Source organism: Microcaecilia unicolor, chromosome 3 (genome assembly GCF_901765095.1).
Source record: "Microcaecilia unicolor chromosome 3, aMicUni1.1, whole genome shotgun sequence".
In the NCBI taxonomy this organism is placed as follows: domain Eukaryota; kingdom Metazoa; phylum Chordata; class Amphibia; order Gymnophiona; family Siphonopidae; genus Microcaecilia; species Microcaecilia unicolor.
Window position 1 is genome coordinate 80,993,926 of NC_044033.1, and position 21,055 is coordinate 81,014,980.

Below are 21,055 nucleotides of genomic sequence, written 5' to 3' on the forward strand. Positions count from 1 at the left end.
TTCATGACATTTTGAATTGATTGCTCCTTCTCACTCATTTTTCTGCATACAGCTTGTCTAATCAGCTAAGTCAAAAGCTCATTTCTTCTGTATACTACTGGATATTAATTAAGAGAGAGAGAGAGGTTGGCACAGCATCATATTGTGATTTAGTTAAATAATAGTTTTAGACTCCCTAAGACTAATACAACTTAAATTGCTAGGAAAGGATTATAATCATTGGCTGCTCAATTAGCAGCTAATGCTATAGGGGAGCCACAGAGCAGTTTTTAATGACTGGGCTAATAAATCATCACAGAGTGCATACTTAACAAGGCTAGAGAAAACAGATCAAAAGGGTATTAATGTGGGGCGTGAATCCTGCTGTCCAAGGTACTGAAACCATAGAGTAACTATGAACCTTGTAAAACCTTTCTTGGTGCTCAGCCACCATCTGAATTGCAGTGCTGCACGCACAACAGTGGGAATGCCATGGGAGCCTTGCTGATTTGAAGTGAGATCCTGGTGATCAGAATTAAACTGCATGTCAGCAGTGAAGGGGTTATCACATAGGGCAGTTATGGGCAACCTTTTGAGCTTGATGTGTCAAAATTCGCCAAAAAACTAGAATAACCTCGGGTGGTGTGTCACTTCGAGAAAATCACTGTACTAGGACCGCCCCCCGGGCCCCCCCCCTACCCGAGATCGCTGCCCACCCGAGGTCGCTGGGCCCCCCCCTCCACCCGCTACCGGGCCCAGAACTAACCTTAAGCCTCCTTTCATGTCGCAGCAAGCAGCAGCAAGGGCAGAACCTCTCCTCCTTCCTTCTGTGCTCCGCCCTCGCGGACATTACGCCAGGCGAGGGCGGGACACGGAAGGAAGGAGTGGCCTGCCCTGCTGCTGCTTGCTGCGACGTGAAAGGAGGCTTTAAGGTTAGTTTCCGGGAGCGAGGAGGGGGAGGGGACCCAGTGCATTTTTTTGTAGAAAAAAAGGTGCCGGTACTCATTATGGGTGGGGTCACCACATATGGCTCCACCCCTATGATAGCCACATTCACATTAGCCACACCCCTTATATCAGCCATGGCGCATATAAACAGACATCATTGAAAATATACTAGTATAGGAGAAAAACAATAACTTGTGATTTTTTTTCATTATAAATCATTTCTGTAAGATGTTACGCTCCAGTATACCCAGTGCAAAATAAGACAACAGATGTAAATTCTGAAATTGGACAAATTCCAAACACCTAAAATGAAAATAAAATAATTTTTTTCTACCTTTGTTGTCTGGTGACTGTTTTCTATCCATACTGGTCCAAGTGTCTGATTCTGCTGCTCTCTATCTGTTCTCTTAACTCCGTTTCCAGAGCTTTCTTTCCATTTATTTCTTTACTTTCCTCCTTTCTTCTTCCATGTCCAGCATTTCTCCTCTCTCCCCGCCAACCCCTCCATCCATCCATGTCCAGCAATTCTCCTCTATCTCCTGCTCTCCTCTCCATCCATTTCCAGCATTTCTCCTTCCTCTCCTGCCATCCCATCCATGTGCATCTCCTTCCTATCTTCCCTCCCCTCCATTCATGTCCAGCATGTCTCCGCTCCCCTCCCCTCCCATGTCCAGTGATTCTCCTCTCTCCCCTGCCCTCCTCTCCTATCCAAGTCCAGCAATTCTCTCTTCCCTGCCTTCCCCTTCCATCCATGTCCAGCAATTCTCCATTCTCCTCTCTCCCCTGCCCTACTATCCCATCCCCTCCATGTCCAGCGATTCTCTTTTGCCCCCTATCCTCCCCCTCCCTTCAATGTCCAGTGACTCGCCCCAGCCTCCACCTGCCCCTGAGATCATTCAAACCCCAGCCCCACTTTCCCAGCCCCCAGCCCCACTTGCCCATACACACATACCCCCAGCCCTACTTGCCCACACACACACCACCAGCCCCACTTGCCCACACACACACACCCCAGCCCCACTTGCCCACACACACCCCCAGCTCCACTTGCCCCCACACACACACCCCCAGCCCCACTTGCCCACACACACCCTCAGCCCTACTTGCCCACACACAACCCCAGCCCCACTTGTCCACACACACAGACCCCCAGCCCTACTTGCCCACACACACACACACACACACACACCCATCCCTACTTGCCCACACACACCCCCCAGCCCCAATTGGCCACACAACCCCCACCCCAGCCCCAATTGGCCACACAACCCCCCAGCCCCACTTGCCCACACACACACCCCCAGCCCCACTTGCCCACACACACACACACACACCCAGCCCTACTTGCCCACACACACCCCCAGCCCCAATTGGCCACACAACCCCCAGCCCCACTTGCTCACCCTCCCCTGCTCGCTCCCTGCTGTTTGCACCGATCCCTGCCTGGTAAAACTTATTTTTTCGCGAACCGGCAGACTGAAGAAATAAAACAAACAGCTGACAGGCTTGCCTCCTTCGATCGCGTTGGCCGCTTCCTTTCCCTGCATTCTCAGCGTGTCCCGCCCTCGAGGAAAGGAAATGACATCATAGGAGGGCGGGACGCGCTCAGAATGCAGGGAAAGGAAGCGGCCGACGCGATCGAAGGAGGCAAGCCTGTCAGCTGTTTGTTTTATTTCTTCAGTCTGCCGGTTCGCGAAAAAATAAGTTTTACCAGGCAGGGATCGGTGCAAACAGCAGGGAGCGAGCAGGGGAGCACTGGGCGGACCACACTGCAGCGCCGCCGCGTGTCATCAAAAATGACTACGCGTGTCAGTGCTGACACGCGTGTCATAGGTTCGCCATCAGGGACATAGGGTAACTTGGGACACTTTAGGGGTCAAGTCTGGTTCTTCAACAGCAGAGGGCACCGTTTCCTACTGCAACAGGACAGATCTGAGCTGTTTGAGGCCTTCACACCATTTGATTTACACATTCCCCCTACTGCAGGAGTGTCCCAAACTGGAATCCCTACCTGTGTGGTGCACCTCCTAGTGTCCCCAGCCCCGTCCACTGTGATGCATCCACCACAGGGGAGACAATGGAAAGGTAGCAATTTTTGTTCCACTGTCTCCCTTGTGTCCTGTGCGATTGCACTGCTAACACAGTCCTCTGGATGACCCTGCCCTACTGTAAAAAGAAGGGGCAGGGCAGGAACCACTGGAAGGAAAAAGGGGGGAAAGACTTTTTTAAAAATTCCAAGGTACATTCCAGAAAGTAGGAAGGAGGTGTTGTGCTTACTTTGTACAGTACTGCACATCCCATCCTATATAATAAAAAGCACCTCCAATGTTCTGAATCTGACTCCGTGGCACTAAACCTTGAAGCATTCGTGCTGTCTGAATTGATGCCAGTACTTCCTGATACGTCACACGCAAAAAGCTGACCACCATAGGTGGGAGGGTGGGCACAAAAGCTGACCAACCAGAGGTGGGAGGGCAGGCACACAGTGGCGAATGGATCGATCGTTCAGCGGACCTGCATGCTGAGCTGTGCACTGCAGCAGAGGTTGGCTGGTTGGCAGAGGGCAAGAGATTTGGCCTGTATTGTTAGGGGCAGGGGAGAAAGGAGCATCGCTGGGTGGCTAGAGGGGGGGCAGAGGAGAGAGGGGCATCGCTGGGTGGCTGGAAGGGGGGGCAGGGGAGACAGGAGATTCGCTGGGTGACTGGAAGGGGGGCAGGGGAGAGAAGAGCATCGGTGGGTGGCTGGAAGGGGATCAAGGGAAAATGGAGAACCGCTGGGTGGCTGGAGGGGGGGCAGAGGACAAAGGGCAATCGCTGGGTGGATGGAGGGGGGGCAGGGGAGAGATAACAATCTCTGGGTGGCTGTAGGGGGGGCAGGGGAGAGAGGACAATCGCTGGGTGACTGGAGTGGGGGCAGGGGTGAGAGGAGAATCGCTGGGTGGCTGGAGTGGGGGCAGGGGTGAAAGGAGAATCGCTGGGTGGCTGGAGGGGAGCAGGGGAGAGAGGAGCATCGCTGGGTGGCTGGAAGGGGGGGCAGGGGAGAGAAGAGCATCGGTGAGTGGCTGGAAGGGGGTCAAGGGAAAATGGACAACTGCTGGGTGGCTGGAGGGGGGCAGAGGACATAGGACAATAGCTGGGTGGCTGGAGGGGGGTAGGGAAGAGAGGACAATCGCTGGATAGCTGGAGTGGGGGCAGGGGAGAGAGGAGAATCACTGGGTGGCTGGAGGGGGGGCAGGGGACAGAGCAGACAAACTCGCACCCAGCAGTCTCACTGTCACACACATACACTCGCACATTCACTCTCTCTTTCTCACACACAGTCACTCTCACACACACTCTCTCAAACATTCACACTCCGACAAAAACCTTTCTACAGCCCGTTTCATTTGTGTCAGAAACGGGCCTGATTTACTAGTAAGTACATAAGTACATAAGTATTGCCATACTGGGAAAGACCAAAGGTCCATCAAGCCCAGCATCCTGTTTCCAACAGTGGCCAACCCAAGTCACAAACACCTGGCAAGATCCCAAAAAAGTACAAAACATTTTATACTGCTTATCCCAGAAATAGTGGATTTTCCCCAAGTCCATTTAATAATGATCTATGGACTTTTCCTTTAGGATGCCGTCCAAACCTTTTTAAAACTCCGCTAAGTTAACCGCCTTTACCACATTCTCCGGCAACAAATTCCAGAGTTTAATTACACGTAGAGTGAAGAAACATTTTCTCAGATTCGTTTTAAATTTACTACATTGTAGCTTCATCGCATGCCCCCTAGTCCTAGTATTTTTGGAAAGCGTAAACAGATGCTTCACATCTACCTGTTCAACTCCACTCATTATTTTATAGACCTCTATCATATCTCCCCTCAGCCTCCTTTTCTCCAAGCTGAAGAGCCCTAGCTGCTTTAACCTTTCCTCATAGGGAAGTCGTCCCATCCCCTTTATCATTTTTGTCGCCCTTCTCTGCAACTTTTCTAATTCCACAATATCTTTTTCGAGATGCAGCGACCAGAATTGAACACAATATTTGAGGTGCGGTTGCACCATGGAGCGATAGAAAGGCATTATAGCATCCTCATTTTTGTTTTCCATTCCTTTCCTAATAATACCTAACATTCTATTTGCTTTCTTAGCCGCAGCAGCACACTGAGCAAAAGGTTTCAATGTATCATCAACAATGACACCTAGATCCCTTTCTTGGTCCGTGACTCCTAACGTGGACATAGCTATAATTGGGGTCCTCTTTCCCACATGCATCACTTTCACTTGCTCACATTATAATTTAATTATTATTATTAGCATTGTATAGCGCTACCAGACGCACGCAGTGCTGAACACCTGACACCAAGAGAGACAGTTTCATATCATCTGCCATTTAGATGCCCAGTCTCCCAGTCTCGTAAGGTCCTCTTGTAATTTTTCACAATCCTCCCGCGATTTAACGACTTTGAATAACTTTGAGTCATCATCAAATTTAATTACCTCACTAGTTACTCCCAACTCTAGGTCATTTATAAATATATTAAAAAGCAGCGGTCCCAGCACAGACCCCTGGGGAACACCAATAACTACCCTTCTCCATTGAGAATACTGACCATTTAACCCTACTCTCTGTTTTCTATCTTTTAACCAGTTTTTAATCCACAATAGAACACTACCTCCTATCCCATGACTCTCCAATTTCCTCTGGAGTCTTTCATGAGGTACTTTATCAAACGCCTTCTGGAAATCCAGACTCTATATAATTATATAATTAGAATATGGAGCCCACATTCAGGAGCTAATTACTTTTTGTTATGCCATAATATATTTACTGTGCTATACAATTTGCATGGGGCCCGGCTAACTTCCGCAGTTGGTGATCAGCCTGGATATTCAATGCTGGGCTGTTTCCATTGACCAGCATTGACTATGGGTGTTTTTTGGCTGGTTTAAATTTAACCATCCAAGCCAATATTCAGCACTGGCCAGTTAAGTTTAAACTGGCCAAAGATAATCCTTCTATTTCAGTGGCCTAATTTGGCTGCCAAACTTAGCCGGCGAAGTGCTGAATGTTAGCAGATAACCAGTTATGTCTTGTGATATAACAGGTTATCCACTAAGGGCTAACCAGCAATATTCAGCAGAAGATAACCAACGATTCCCCACTGAATATTGCTAGATAGCTGGTAAAGAACCATTTAGCCAGCCAGGAGCCATTCCTGGCTGATTAAATGGGTTTAATTATCGGGGGGGGGGGGGGGGGGGGGGGGGATGGTTTCTAGGTTCTTCTACCAAAGAGTGTAGTAGACCAATAGATAGAGATACTGGATGCTTCTCCATGATCCAGGTACTGTGTTACTCTGCCGAACCCAGCGGTGTCACCATATAATCAATAGATGGAGCCTAGCCCTCCCCCATCCCCCAGTTAAACAAATCACATCTGCAGCTGCTTTTCTTGTCCTCCTTCTTTGCTTTTTCACTTTAGCTCATCATTTCTCATTGAATCTCTTTGTGCCTATAATAGGTTGAATGTGTTGGACATATTGTGGGCGGTGTTGTGGCAGATACAAAAGAACATGCCCAGAGAGCTGCTAAAGCCGTGAAGATCACCTACGAGGAGCTGACTCCCATCATCATCACAATACAGGTATGAGGCTCCTTTTCTCTGGGCTAGCAGAATTGAGGGGCACGTTCAGGATAGGTGGGGCACACTGCTTCCCCAGGCCCCCCCAAGGGTCCTTTGTGAATGGAGACAATAACAGTCTTTCAGGGCCCCGGGCTTCTGAGATTATAAATTTCCATTCCAGTAAAAGAGATATGCAATACTCCAGGCATGGGATGTTCAAAACGTACAGCTTTACTGTAACTTGAAACAAATAGGAAAAACCAGTACAATTAGGGGGCGATTCTATAAAGGTCGCCAACAGTTAGGCGTGAAGATGCAGCGTCTAAGTGCTAGTTCTATAATGGCATCTGGGCACTCAGATTCCATTTTAGAAGACTAGTGTAGATGGCATTTATGCACGCTTACACCATGTCAATAGCAGGCATAAACGCACGTGCCTAAATGCAGCATCTTAGCGCGTAATGTACAGTATTGTGTAAGTCACTGCATAAAGATGGGACCCACCCACTTGTACACCCCCTTGCATTTACAGGTTGAGCAAGTCATGTGCCTATATCATAGAATACAGCTGAGCACTTTCATGTGTAGCTGTAACAATCACGCGCATAAGGGCTAGTATTCTATAACTCACATGCGCAATTGGCACCTAATTTTAGGTACTAAAGTTACAGAACAAGGGAGTTAGTGCAGCCAGTCCTGTTGTACTACAGACAGAAACAGGATACACAGTCCAGAAATTCAAATAGACAAATGGAGTTTAGGGCTCACAGTCCAAATGAAACACACTAGACAGTATCTGCACACAGCACAAACAAGGGGCTTCTTCCTGCTCCACTCTTTAGCTTCTGAGGCAGTCCACTGGGGAACAGAACCCTCTCTTATTATAGAAACATAGAAAATGACGGCAAGTAAAGGCCATATGGCCTATCCATGTCATCCACTATCCCTTCCTCCCCCCTAAGAGATCCCACATGCTTGTTCCCTGCTTTCTTGAACTCAGACACAGTCTTTACGTCCACCTCATCCACTGGGAGGTCATTCCATGCATCCACCACCCTTTCTGTAAAGAAGTATTTCCTTAGATTACTTCTGAGTCTGTCCCCTTTTAACTTCATATTATGCCCTCTCATTCCAGATTCCTTTCAGTTGAAAGAGACCTGTCTCCTGTGCATTTATGCCACAGAGATATTTAAATATCTCCATCATGCCTCCTCTCTCTTGTCTTTCCACCAAAGTATACATATTGAGGTCTATGAGTCTGTTTCTATACACTTTATGATGAAGACAACTGACCATTTTAGTAACCACCATCTGGACCGACTCCATCCTGTTTATATGTTTTGGAAGGTGTAGTCTCCAAAACTGTACCAGTACTCTAAATGGTGCCTCACCAGAGACTTATACGGAGGCACTATCACCTCCTTTTTTGTGCTGGCCATTCCTCTTCCTATGCACCCAAGCATTTTTCTGGCTTTGGTTGTCACCCTTTCTACCTGTTTGTCTACCTGGAGATTGTCAGAAACAATCACCCCCAAGTCCTGCTCTTCTTTTGAGCACAAAAGTACTTCTCCCAGTGGTGTAGCTAGGTGGGGCACCAGGGGAGTGGCCACTTCCCCAAACAGAGTTTCCGGCGCCTATTTTTTTTTGTCCTGTTGCATGAAAATGTGCACCGGCGCCAGCGGAAGTCCACTCTCGCTCCCCCCGTGCCGTCAACCTGCCTCATCCTGGCTTCGCTTCTGACTTCTCCCCCCCCCCCCTCAAATTTGCTGTTAACAAAATTGTAAGTTTTATGTTAAGCTGTACCTACTGTACACCGCCTTGCGCGAATCTCTTCATAAAGGTGGTTAATAAATCCCAATAAATAAATGTATACTCTTATAAATTTGTGCTATATTTTCAGCCAAACTTAGGAGCCTAAGGGGTAAATATTCAGCCAATGGCGGTGAGCATTTTGCTGACTGCCACCTGCATTTTTCCTGCATATTCAATGCCAGCCATATCTGGGCTTTAGCATTAAATATCCAGTTTATGTGGCACCGGATAATACATGGCCAGTAAGTCAATATTCAGAACTTAAGTGGCCATGGATTGTTGCATGAAAATAGGGCTGCCTTGGCCTATCAAGTGCGGACTCTGGTCCGGAATGCCCCCAAAATAGCTGGCTTTCACTTATTTTAATTTTGCTCACACCTTTTCAGTAGTAGCTCAAGGTAAGTTACATTTAGGTACACTGGGTACTTCCCTGTCACTGGTGGGCTCACAATCTAAGTTTGTACCTGAAGTAATGGATGGTTAAGTGACTTGCCCAAGATCACACAAAGCAGCAGTGGGATTTAAACCAGACACCTCTGGATGTCCAGAGCAGTGCTCTAACTACTAGGCCACTCCTCCACTCCACTTAGGTGCTAACTGCTAATTTTCAGCAGTGATAACCACCTAGGTGCCACTGAAAATTAGTGGATAGCCCTGAACAAGCCATTTAACCAGTCAGCTGCCATTTCTGACCAGTTAAATGATTTTGCGTATCAGCCAGAATGTTTTTAGCTGAAAACTTCTGTACTGAATAGCATATCTTAGGCATAACAATTGACCGCAACCTAATGCTAGAAAGCCAAGCTAAGATCACGACCAAGAAAATGTTCCACACTATGTGGAAGCTCAAACGTATAAAACCTTTTGTTCCCAGGGATTCATTCCGCAACATGATCCAAACCATGGTGCTAACCCATGTAGACTACTGCAATAGTACTTACGTAGGCTGCAAAGATCAAATCATAAGAAAACTACAGACAGCACAAAACACGGCTGCCAGACTCATCTTTGGAAAAACACGCTTCGAAAGCGTGAAACCCCTCCTAAGAAGCTTACATTGGCTTCCTATTAATGCTTGCATAACATTCAAAATATGCACAATAGTCCAGAGAATCATCTACTACTACTACTTAACATTTCTAAAATGCTACCAGGGTCACGCAGTGCTGTACAATTTTAAACAAAGAAGGACAGTCCCTGCTCAAATGAGCTTACAATCTAAAGGACAAGCATGCAGTCAATCAATTGGGCACACACCAGATTACATGACGGAACTTATCGATCTACCATTAAGAAATGTGACGAGAACAACAAGAACCTACCTAACCCTTCACTACCCCAATTGCAAAGGTATAAAATACAAATCTTCATATGCCACCAGCCTCTCGTTTATAGGCACACAACGTTGGAACTCACTACCCAAAGACCTGAAACTCACAGAAAACTACCTACAATTCAGAAAAAACCTGAAAACACATCTTTTCAAGAAGTCTTTCCCCCTGGATCTGCCTAATCCCGCACCACCATACATCAAGAAAAGTTCAGAAATGGAAAACAATAATATTAACCTCTCTCACAATATGCTAAAATATCATACCTAAGCGTTTATTGTACTTCTGTATTATGTACTAGACTTGTACAAATCTAAATTTTGTAACCGCCTTTTTAGCAATATGTAAGCCACATTGAACCTGCCATACTATGGGAAAATGTGGGATACAAATGCAATAAATAAATAAATAAATAAATAAATAAATAAATAAATAAATATGTCAGCCGAATACAAGTAATGAAAAATATAATTCTGCTGAATACAAATAACAAATACAAATAACAGGCATGGAGCTTTAACATAACAAATAATAAAAGAAGTAACATGAAATCAGAGATCAAGTGTTTATTTCAGTGGGATTTAGCACAGTAGAGCCCCGGATTATTCGTATTTGAATTTAAATCACTATTCGGACAAAAAAAGTATTCGGGGCCAAATCGAATATGAATATACAGTACAGTCCTACATAAAAGTTAAATTTAGAACTGCCATTCATTTCCCTTAATTTGTGCGTGCTAATTTGGCCACATGGTCAAATTGCACGCACAACTTAATTGATTAACAAGCCAATCAGCACTGATCATTGGTACTTAACAACCAATTAGTGGTGCTAATTGGCTTTAATTAGAATGTATGCACACAACTTTCTAGGTGTATTCTATAATGTGATGTTCATAAATCCTAATGTGTGCAGTCAAAAAGGGGGCATAGCCATGGGCAGGTTCTAGGCATTTCAAAAACCTATGCACACTATCATAGAATACACCTGATCTGCGCCTAACTTAGGCGCAGCTTTTTAGGCCTGTTTTAGGTGGCCTAAATGGATGTGCCTAAATTTTAGTCACAAGAACTGCACTTAAGAATATTCTATAAACTATGCCTAACTTTAGGCATAGTTCATTCATTTCATTTCAGTATTTATATACCACTTAGACCTAAATGGTTTACAGTTTCATTTTACAGGTTTTTTTTTTTGGTGCCGATTTTTAAGGCGCCATCTATAGATTTTGACCCTTTGCCTAGGCTTGTGAGTCTAATTTATGAGCCTAGTTTTAAAAATCAGTGCTAATCTCCTAAACGTTTTTCTCACCCTAAATCCACCCTTGTTGCCACCCATTATTTATGTTTATGTTTATTAAAACTTACTATACCTTTTGGTTTTAGCAGGTCATAGTGGTTTACATAATAAAATGATACAAATAAATAGAAAAAGAATTTCATTTAAAATAGGACAGTCCTAAGCACTCATACCAAATTAGAAGGACAGTAAACCTTGCACACATACCCGAAGTCAAGTTTCAATGTGCCATTTGAACTCCTGAAGCCTGCAAACTGTATGGCTGCATGAAAAGTGTCTTTTTAATAACACTGTATACAGTATTTATGCTCCTAAATTTAGCAGTTTAGTGAAATTTTGATTATAGATGTAGACCCCCATTTTATATAGAATACTAGCCGTTAAGCCCATAAAAACGGGGTGAGTATTGCAGCCCTCCTCTCTCCCCTGGCTCACCTCGTCCACCGATCCTCCCCCCATATCCAGCAACCCTCCTCTTTCCCTTGGCCTCCCCCTCCCCCCCATGTCCAGCAACCCTCCTCTCTGCCCTGCTCTCACCACATGTCAAGCAACCATGCCCTCTCCCTACTGCCCTCCCCCCATGTCCAGCTACCCTCCTCGCCGCCGCTCCCTCCCCCCTCTGTGCCAGGCCCCCTGCACTGACCTGACAGTGCCTCTCACCTCCGTGTGAAAGTGCTACAGGCAGCAGCAGATCGCTCTGCTGCTGCCTGCAGCGCTTCCACACGGAGGTGAGAGGCACAGTCAGGTCAGTGCAGGGGGCCCGATACGGAGGGGGGGCGGGAGCGACGGCGGGATGGGGGAGGGTGGAGTTTGGTTCGTGCAATGTTCGTTTCCAGGCAGCAGCGGCGGCGTCTGACAGTCCAACTCCGTTTCCCTCTCTGTTCCGCCCTCTGACGTCATGACGTCTTGACGCGAGGGCGGGACAGAGAGGGAAGTCTGTACTGCGCATTTGCAGGTGAGTCGGTCACTTGCCGTTTATATGTTTGATAGAGATCAGAATTGAGATGTCCAGATTGGGATGTGCTCAGTTGCGATTGCATTGTAGAAAAGATTCTGCCGATGTAGAGGCTTTTCTAAATTACCAGCAGGAGTGTGGCTTTGTGCAGCAGAAGCAGCCATTTTATAAGTATTAAAATGGAAGACAATTGGCAATTTACATGTCTACATAGAAACATAGAATCATGATGGCAGATAAGGGCCTTCCTCAGTAACCACTAGCTCCTCCTTTTTCTAAGGGATCCCACGTGCCTGTCTCACGCTTTCTTAAATTCTGACACAGTCCTTATCTCCACGACGTCCACTGGGAGGCCATTCCACACATCCACCACCCTTTCCATGAAATAGTATTTCTTAGGTTCTTCCTAAGCCTATTTCCTCTTAACTTCATCCTATGCCTTCTCATTCCAGAGTTTTCCCTTCATTTGGAAAAGGCTCACCTCCTGTGCATTAATGCCACTGAGGTATTTAATTGTCTCTATCATATCCCCTCTCTCCCGTTTCTCTTCTAGCATATACATGTTGAGGTCCATGAGGCTGTCCCCATTTGTTTATGACAGAGACCATTTACCAGTTTGGTAGCCACCCTCTGGACCGACTCCATCCTGCTTATATCCATATATCCATCCTTTTATCCTTGCATGCAGTACTCCAAATGGGGCCTCACCAGAGACTTATACAAGGGCACTATCACCTCTTTCTTCCTGCTGGTCATCTTTCTTCTTTTGCAACCAAGCATTCTTCTGGCTTTGACTGTTGCCTTTTTTTACCCGCTTGGCCTCCTTAAGGACATCGGACACAATCACCCCCAAGTCTCGCTCTTCTTCTGTACACAGGAGCACTTCACCCCCTATACTTTATCATTCCCTTGGATTATTGTAACCCAAGTGCATGACCCTACATTTCTTAGCATTAAATCTTAGCTGCCAATTTTCAGACCAATCTTCAAGCTTCGCTAGATCTTTCCTCATGCCATCCACACCCTCTGGGGTGTCCACCCTACTACAGAGTTTGGTATCATCTGCAAAGAGACAAACCTTACCAGACAGCCCTTCCATAATATCCTCATAAAGTTGTTAAGAAGGGCCAGCTCGAGGACTGATCCCTGCGGCACACCACTGATAACAGCCCTTTCCTCAGAGCAAGTTCCATTTACCACAACCCTCTGTTTCCTCCCATTTAACCAGTTTTCAACCCAGTCAGTCATTTTTGGTTCCATACCAAAGGGCACTCAGTTTATTTATCAGTCTCTTGTCAAACGTGGAACCGTGTCAAACGCTTTGCTAAAATCCAAGTACACCACATCTAGCACCTCTCCCACGTACATTGTGAAATATCGACTTACAGGTATAAATGTTGTCACTTACATGTGTTATGTCATCCATTTTGTAAAACTATGAGGGGCATAATCGAACAGAAACGCCTATCTCCATGGGCGTTTATCTCCGAGAACGGGTCCGTGAAGGGGCGGACCCAAGCGTATTTTCGAAAAAATTAGACGTCCATGTTTTATTCGCCAAGTTGTGAGCTGGGCATTTTTGCTTTTCAGCGATAATGGACAATGAAATCGCCCAGCTCAAAAACGAATAAATCCAAGGCATTTGTCGTGGGAGGGGCCAGGAGTCGTAGTGCACTGGTCCCCCTAACATGCCAGGACACCAACCAGGCACCCTAGGGGGCACTTTTACAAAAACAGAACAAAAGGTAAAAGAGCTCCCAGGTGCATAGCACCCTTCCCTTGTGTGTAGAGCCCCCCAAATCCCCCTCAAAACCCACTGCCCACAAGTCTACACCATTACTATAGCCCTAAGGAGTGAAGGGGGGCACCTACATGTAGGTACAGTGGGTTCGGGGGGGGTTGGACGACTAAGCATTAAGCAGCACAATTGTAACAGGTAGGGGGGGATGGGCCTGGGTCCACCTGCCTGAAGTCCACTGCACCCCCTAACAACTGCTCCAGGGACCTGCATACTGCTGCCAGGGAGGTGGGTATGACATTTGAGGGTCAAAATAAAAAGTTGTGAAACATCATTTTTTGTGGTGGGAGGGGGTTTATGACCACTGGGGGAGTCAGGGGAGGTCATCCCCGATTCCCTCCAGTGGTCATCTGGTCATTTAGGGCACTTTTTGGGGCCTTATTCGTGAAAAAACAGGGTCCAGGAAAAGTGCCCTAAATTCTAGCTAAAAACGCATACTTTTGTCCATTATCTGTGAAATGCGCCCATCTCTGTTCGGCAGATAACCACGCCCCAGTTCCGCCTTCGCCACACCTCTGACACGCCCCATCAACTTTGTCCGCATCCGCGACGGAGTGCAGTTGAAAACGTCCAAAATCGGCTTTCGATTATACCGCTTTATTCGTTTTTGTGAGATAAACGCCCATCTTCCGATTTAGGTCGGAACTTGGGCGTTTTTCTCGTTCGATTATAAGCTGGTATATATGTCAGTGCTGCTCGCAAACCACAGAGGCCACAATCATAAATTGGTGGTTAAAAAAAGAAACAATAGGGGACTGATATTCAAAGCAATATAACTAGTCAGAAACAGGTCTTGTCCAGTTAAATTGCTTATTCAGGATAGTGCTGCTAAAAATGTCCAGTTAGCGCCCAATGTGAAACTGGATATTTTGGGGGCATTCCGGGACAGATTCAGCACTTGACCGGTTAAGTGCCAATATTCATCACTTAACCAGCTAAGGTAACCACATAAATAGGACCACATAAAAGTCAATCCTATCTTTATGTGGTTTGCCATATCCAGTTACAGTAAGTGCTGAATATCACACTTAACCAACTATTTATTTATTTAATACTTACATCCCACATAATCCAAATTCAATTACTCAGTTGTGTGTGGCTTACAAGAATAATAAATGGTATAAAGCATACAAAGATACATGTTAGATAACTGTAAAATTACAGAACATAGTTGAAATATTGTATCAGGAGAACGTCAATTATATAAACATCCGGTATAGCCATCTAATAAAGGAATATGTTGAAAACAAAAGCTTTCAGGAATTTACAGAAGGGCAGCAGAAGAGAGGGTCCAAAAATACACAAGTCCAATAAGCAACACAAACAAAGCACAAAAGGGCCTCCAAGGTTGGAACAACGTAGCAACTTTAATGGAAGGTGACCCGACATGGGCTGTGTTTCGGCGCTCTGAGTGCCTGCCTTAGGGGTAAAGAGCAAATAGACCGCATTGTGGTAAACATTCTGTACTGATTGTCACAAAAGACTTAAGTGCGTAGCAGCGGGTTCTATAGATCGCGATCATTAGTATTCAAGACGTCATCTTCTTGACCCCAGAGGCAGGCGCTTTGAGCATCAAAACATGGCCCGTGTTGGGTCACCTTCCATTAAAGTTGCTATGTTTTTCCAACCTTGGAGGCCCTTTTGTGCTTTGTTTGTGTTGCTTAAAGGAATTTACAGAAGGTTAAATAGTTTCTAAGATGTCTTATCTTGCTTAGAGTGGATTTATATTTGATATTCTTGTGATTAGGGAAATGTAAAATGAGATAATCCCTTGCATTTAGAGTAGAGTTACAAGTTGGAAGGTCTATCATCTCACACATATAATCTGGAACCATCCCATATATGATTCTGTAGATAAAAGTACATGTTTTAAAAATAATTCTGGCTTTGATTGGTAGCCAGTGCAGTCTAATAAGGAGTGGTAATGCCCTTTTGAATCTAGTGGTTTCGCCAGCTCTATATACCCGAATATTCAATGCCAGAGCCTGGACGTGGTCTTGCATTGAATTTCTGGGGATAATGCCAGCGGTGGTCAGCAAAACGCTGATTGCCACCAGCTGATTATCTGGTCCTAGGGGATTAAGTAAAATACTTCCCTTAATCACTCCTGTAAAAGGCTGGCCAAATAGAACACTTTTGAAAAACTTCTACTTGCAAAGGAGCAGGTGTAAATCCCGATGTGCACATTTTCTCATATACACCTGTATTTTCTTTGTGAAGTGGGGAATAAACATGTAGATTTTAGTCTTGCCCAAACTCTGTCCATATTACGTCCAAACCACACCCCCTTGAAATCTCTATGTACTGTGAAATTGCACGTGTAAATTTTGGCTTTCTGAAATTGGGTATTACATGTGTGTATGATAGAAATGTGTAAATACTAGTATTTACATGTACAAATCACAAATAAGCCTTCTAAAACAGCCACCATAGGCACTCAATCCAAGTAAATTTTCAAAGAGGCCAAGTTAGGAGCATAACGCTCAAAGTTAGGAGCATAAATCCTTTATATTGGTCTCTAAGGGTCCGAAAGTCAAAGGATTATGCTCCTAAATAAATTGGCCTCTTTGAAAATTTAGTAGAGCCGGGTGCATAAATTTTTACTCAAATTGCCTAAACTCTTAAATTTAGTAGCATAAAAAGTGGATGGCAACAGGGGTGGATTTAGGGTGGAGAAAAGAAGTTAGGAGTGTAGCACTGATTTTCAGTACTAGGCTCATAAATTAAGCTCACAAATCTAGGTAAATGAATGTCAGGCCTACATTTATTAGCATAACTTTTAAGCTCCTAAATTACGATTAATTTTCAGCTGAAAAGTTATGCTCCTAAGTTTGGCTGAAGATAGGACACAAATATCGGAGGCTAACTTAGGAGCATAAATTTAGGGGCTCAGCATTTTCTGAATACCAGGCCATAAATCAATAAATAACTTCATACATCTGATGCTACTTTTCAAAATCATAAACTAAATTGTAGTACAGCACAATCCAGACTGCTCCTATCTATATATTTTAGTGAAATTAGCAGGAAACAAATCCATAGCTTTATGATATCCCACATTCTTCTAAAATATCAGTCTACCTTACCTTGATTTTTCCAGGAAGCCATAGAGAAGCAGTCCTTTTATGGGACTCCTAAGAAGATAGAGAAAGGGAATGTCCAGCATGGGTTTAAAGAAGCTGACCACATTGTGGAAGGTGAGGATTGAGTCTTTGCCTTTTTTTGATTTACTAAGTCCTCTACATTGGAAGAGAGTCTCCTGTTTCAGGGGTCCATTTCTTACTGTCCCACACAAGAAAGAGAAATGCTTGCCCGGTAAAGGAGATTTGGGAGACAGAACAGAGGAGTCAGGAACTGATGTGTAGAATCTACGCTCCATTTCTTCTTTGGCCGATATCGGGAAGAGCTTTGGATCTCATTAGCTGAAGTTCTGTTCTGCGGATCTTGCAAGATCAGAAACAGGAAATGTCCAGCAGGATCCAAAGTTTTTTTTTAATCACTGTGATGGCAGAAAATGTACAGACAGTAGGCTGCTGTAGGTCAGGCTTAGCTCCTGCAGGGAGAAAGCACATGAATGAGCAATTTTAACTCTCATGGTTGACACTTCCTGCAGCTGATAATATAACTTATGTTATACTAGATTAACAGGCAAGATGTGTCAGCTGTGAAGTCTGAAATTGTTTCTGGTTACCTCATCAGCAGAGTAGTGGGCTCCCCACAGAAGCCAGCAGTACATGTGCCAGTGGTTGCTGAGCACAGCCAAATAGCCAATATTAAGCTTGTTCCTTCTCTGAGTCCTGGGATGGGTAATTATGTACTGTGTTTGGCATCCCTAATCATTTTGAAATGTTGGCGCTGCTGACAGGGGCTCAGCTGCTCCTGTGAATGGATAAGAAAGGCATTATTCTGGTGGGAGGGTAGAGTTGTGTGGGGCCAAGGCAGAAGGGCAGGGGGACATGTATGGAAGACATTTCTGCTTGAAAAATGCTCCCAATTGGCAGCTCTATTAATGTTTGTGGCTAAGTAGAATCCAGTCCATTAATGCAGCCCAAGATCAGGCTACAAGTAATCCTTGCTAACTGGTTTTCAAGTTTACAGGTCTGCACAGTGTCTGACTCTTCCAAATGCCAAGAACACCTTCCTGCTGTCCCAGGATTCCTTTTAATATATTGTTTTTACTATTGTCATGCATAGTGTTTTCTGCTTGTAACTCACTTCGGGCCTATGTGGATAAGGCATGGATAAAATGTAATGAAATGAATAAAGCATTTGTTCTTTTAACTGTATGGAGAGGAAGTTTTCCTGGGAATGAGTTTAGGACCTGCAATGGAAGGAATGCATATAGCTTGTATATTCAAATCTGTGTCGTCTTTTTCATGAAAAGTGTAACTACAGAAGCAGATGGAAATGTCTGTGGGTACTTTGTCCCTGGGACAATGGAAACAAAATTATATGTGAACATTTGCTTAGAAAATTGATGCAAAATTCACAGATTGAAAGTTTTAAAAATTGCGCCTCGCTCCCCTTCTAGCCAAGATCATTTTAATGCACCTTTTCTGCCTCCACGTGCAATTTTTCCTTAAACTAGTCTGACTCCTGCTATTCTCTGTTATCTATCTATGTGTTCCACCTCTACTTACCCCTTATGCTAATTATTAAGATGTTTTAATGTCAATGGGTTGACATTATAAGTAATATACAATGGTATTATTCCCTTGATTTTATAACCGGTTGTCTAAGTTTAAGCTTCAATTATGTACTTAAATTTATAGAAAACTGTCTTCTACATGTGTAAGTGTACATTTGTGCACAGAAATAGCAGGTGTGTGCTTATTGGTATTCTATAATTTTAGTACTTCCGAGCTGTGTGTGCAAATAAATTGGATAATTAGCTCTGAAACTGATGTTAATTGGCACTCTTTAAAATTTGTGCGTGCATCTGGATGCGAGCCATCCTATAAGGCATGGTGCTTAATTCTCATGGCATGAATCTCAAAAGGGGGCGTGTCAGGGGCATTCTGAAAAGTTGCACATGGAATTAAAAATACTGCCTAACCATGCCTAACTTGCATTTACACCAGGTTTCAGCAGGCGTAAGTCTGGCGCCCAAAAGTTAGACACAGGATCTGTGCTAAACACTATTCTATATAAGGTGTATACCCTTTATAGAATAATGCTTAGCGCTGAAGTTTTTCAGCAGCTAAGTTTTGGTGCCATTTACTGAATCTGGCCCTTAGTGCTTAAATGCAAGGGGGATGTTTGGTGCATAGATGAGGCATGGCTGGGATTGACAGTTACAGACTTAGGGGCCCTTTTACAAAGCTGCGGGAGGGCTAACACATGGGTAGCATGTGCCAAAACGGCACTACCGCTGGGGTAGTGCATGCACCCGGCAGTAATTCCAAGTTTGGCGCACACTGAATCCCATGGATGAAAATATTTTTCTATTTTCTATCACGAGGGGCGTACCCAGAGGTAATTGACAGTGCTGCCATGTTGACGCTCGCTGCATGGTTACAATGTGGGTAGCGCGTGAGCCCTTACCACTGGGTCAATGGGTGGTGGTATGGGCTCAGGCCGTAAATAGGCATGCACTATTTTTTTTTTGCGCACACCCATTTCCCAGCCCATTAAAAAATAACCTTTTCCCCAGCCACGGTAAAAAGTGGCCTAGTGTGCGCCCAAAAGACACTCCCACACTACCGCAGGCCACTTTTACTGTGGCTTTATAAAAGGGCTTCTTAGTTTACAGCAGGGGTCCTCAAATCCAGTCCTTGAGGTCCACAATCTGGCCTGGTATTCAGGATTGCCACAATGAATATGTATGAGATCTATTTGCATTCACTGCTTCCATTGCATGCAAATAAATATCATACATATTCATTGTGGAAGTCTTGAAAACCATGCCGGGTTGTGGACCTCAAGGACTGGATTCGAGGACCCCTTGTTTACAGAATTTAATTGCATAAATGTAAAATTTAGGTGCTAGCATTTAAGCCAGTCATCGACTTGGCATAAGTGCACATGCCTAAATGTAGGCGTATTAATGCTGGCTTACGCTAGTAATCTGTAAGAGTTTTTGAGTGTGTAAGCACTCCTATAGAATAGACTCACAGCCCATTTAAAGTGGGCATCTAAACTGTGGCACCCAGTTGTAGAATTACCTCCATGTGTATTGTTTAAATATTTTCAACTGCTGTAATTGTCTATTGCCTACGTCCAGCATATGCTGTACACTGCCTTGGGTGAAGTTCTTCAAAAAGGCTAATAACTAAGGGGGTCTTCTACTAAGATGGGGTAATGTTTTTAGCTCGCGGTAGAAATCAGCTGGCGGTAAATGCCAGCTGATTTTTACCTTGAGCTAAAAATGCTACCACAGCTTAGTAAAAGACCCTCCAACTAAGTAAATAATGCTGCATCTACAGAGGTTGAGTCTCCTCGTCTGAAAAATAACCAAGATGTCCATATTCAGCCGTTGGCGTTATGCCTGAAAATTCCGTACTGGGCCATGTCTGGGTTTCAAAATTCTGGGTTTGCGGAGCCGGCTATGCCATAGCATGTTACTGGTTATGGGTTTCTACCTAAAGATAGGACTGACTTTTATGTGGTCCTATTTATGCAGTTACCTTGGCCGGTTAAGAGCTGAACGTCAGCACTTAACTGGCCAAGTGCTGTCTCCACCCCTGAATGCCCACAAAATAGCCAGTTTTGAGTTTGGTGCTAACCAGGCATTTTCAGTAGCACTTACCAGTTAAGTGACACTTAAAATTAGTGGTTAGCCACGAAGAGGCAATTTGACAGGCCAGGAGCCAATTCTGGCCAGTTAAATCACTTCGAATATCGACATTTAAGGGGTTGCGTATGTGTTTGCATGTGAAGTGGTGCTTAGATGGTGACTCTGGTTGCATCAACTAAGACCAGTTCTGGTCTGGGTTGTACATTCTGAGTACCGCATATGGCTTTCCAGTTTAGGATGGGCTGGAGAGAGCTTTGACGGAAACTCCAGTAATTTGGAACATGAGGACAGTGCTGGGCAGATTTTACATCCTGTGTCCCACAAAGGATAGGACTAATTTGGTTAGGCTGGAGTGGGCTTTGATGGCAACCCCAGTAGTTGGACGCAAATCGAGAGGGTAATACAGCATACACAGAAAGTATCAGGGCTGCCGAGAGACTGGGCCGGGCCCGGGACAAGGCCGCCCCCGAGCCCCCCCGGCCCTGCCCCCTGGGCCCCGCCCCCAGGTTGTCGTCGTCGCCCCCCCCTGAGGGGGGCCCGGCGCCGCAGTCCCACCTGCCACCGGGCCCCTTCCACCCGAACCCCCG

General features: G+C 45.1%; 1 protein-coding gene across 2 annotated transcripts in view; it reads left to right on the top strand.

The window, feature by feature from the left end:
• XDH (xanthine dehydrogenase) overlaps window positions 1-21,055 on the top strand; it is a 177,235-nt gene that overhangs the window by 95,989 nt on the left and 60,191 nt on the right. For both annotated transcript variants that reach the window (XM_030196110.1, XM_030196111.1), the window contains 2 exons: window positions 6,436-6,558; window positions 16,833-16,929. In XM_030196110.1, coding sequence (XP_030051970.1) covers window positions 6,436-6,558; window positions 16,833-16,929 — 220 coding nt within the window. The remainder of the gene's footprint in view (window positions 1-6,435; window positions 6,559-16,832; window positions 16,930-21,055) is intronic.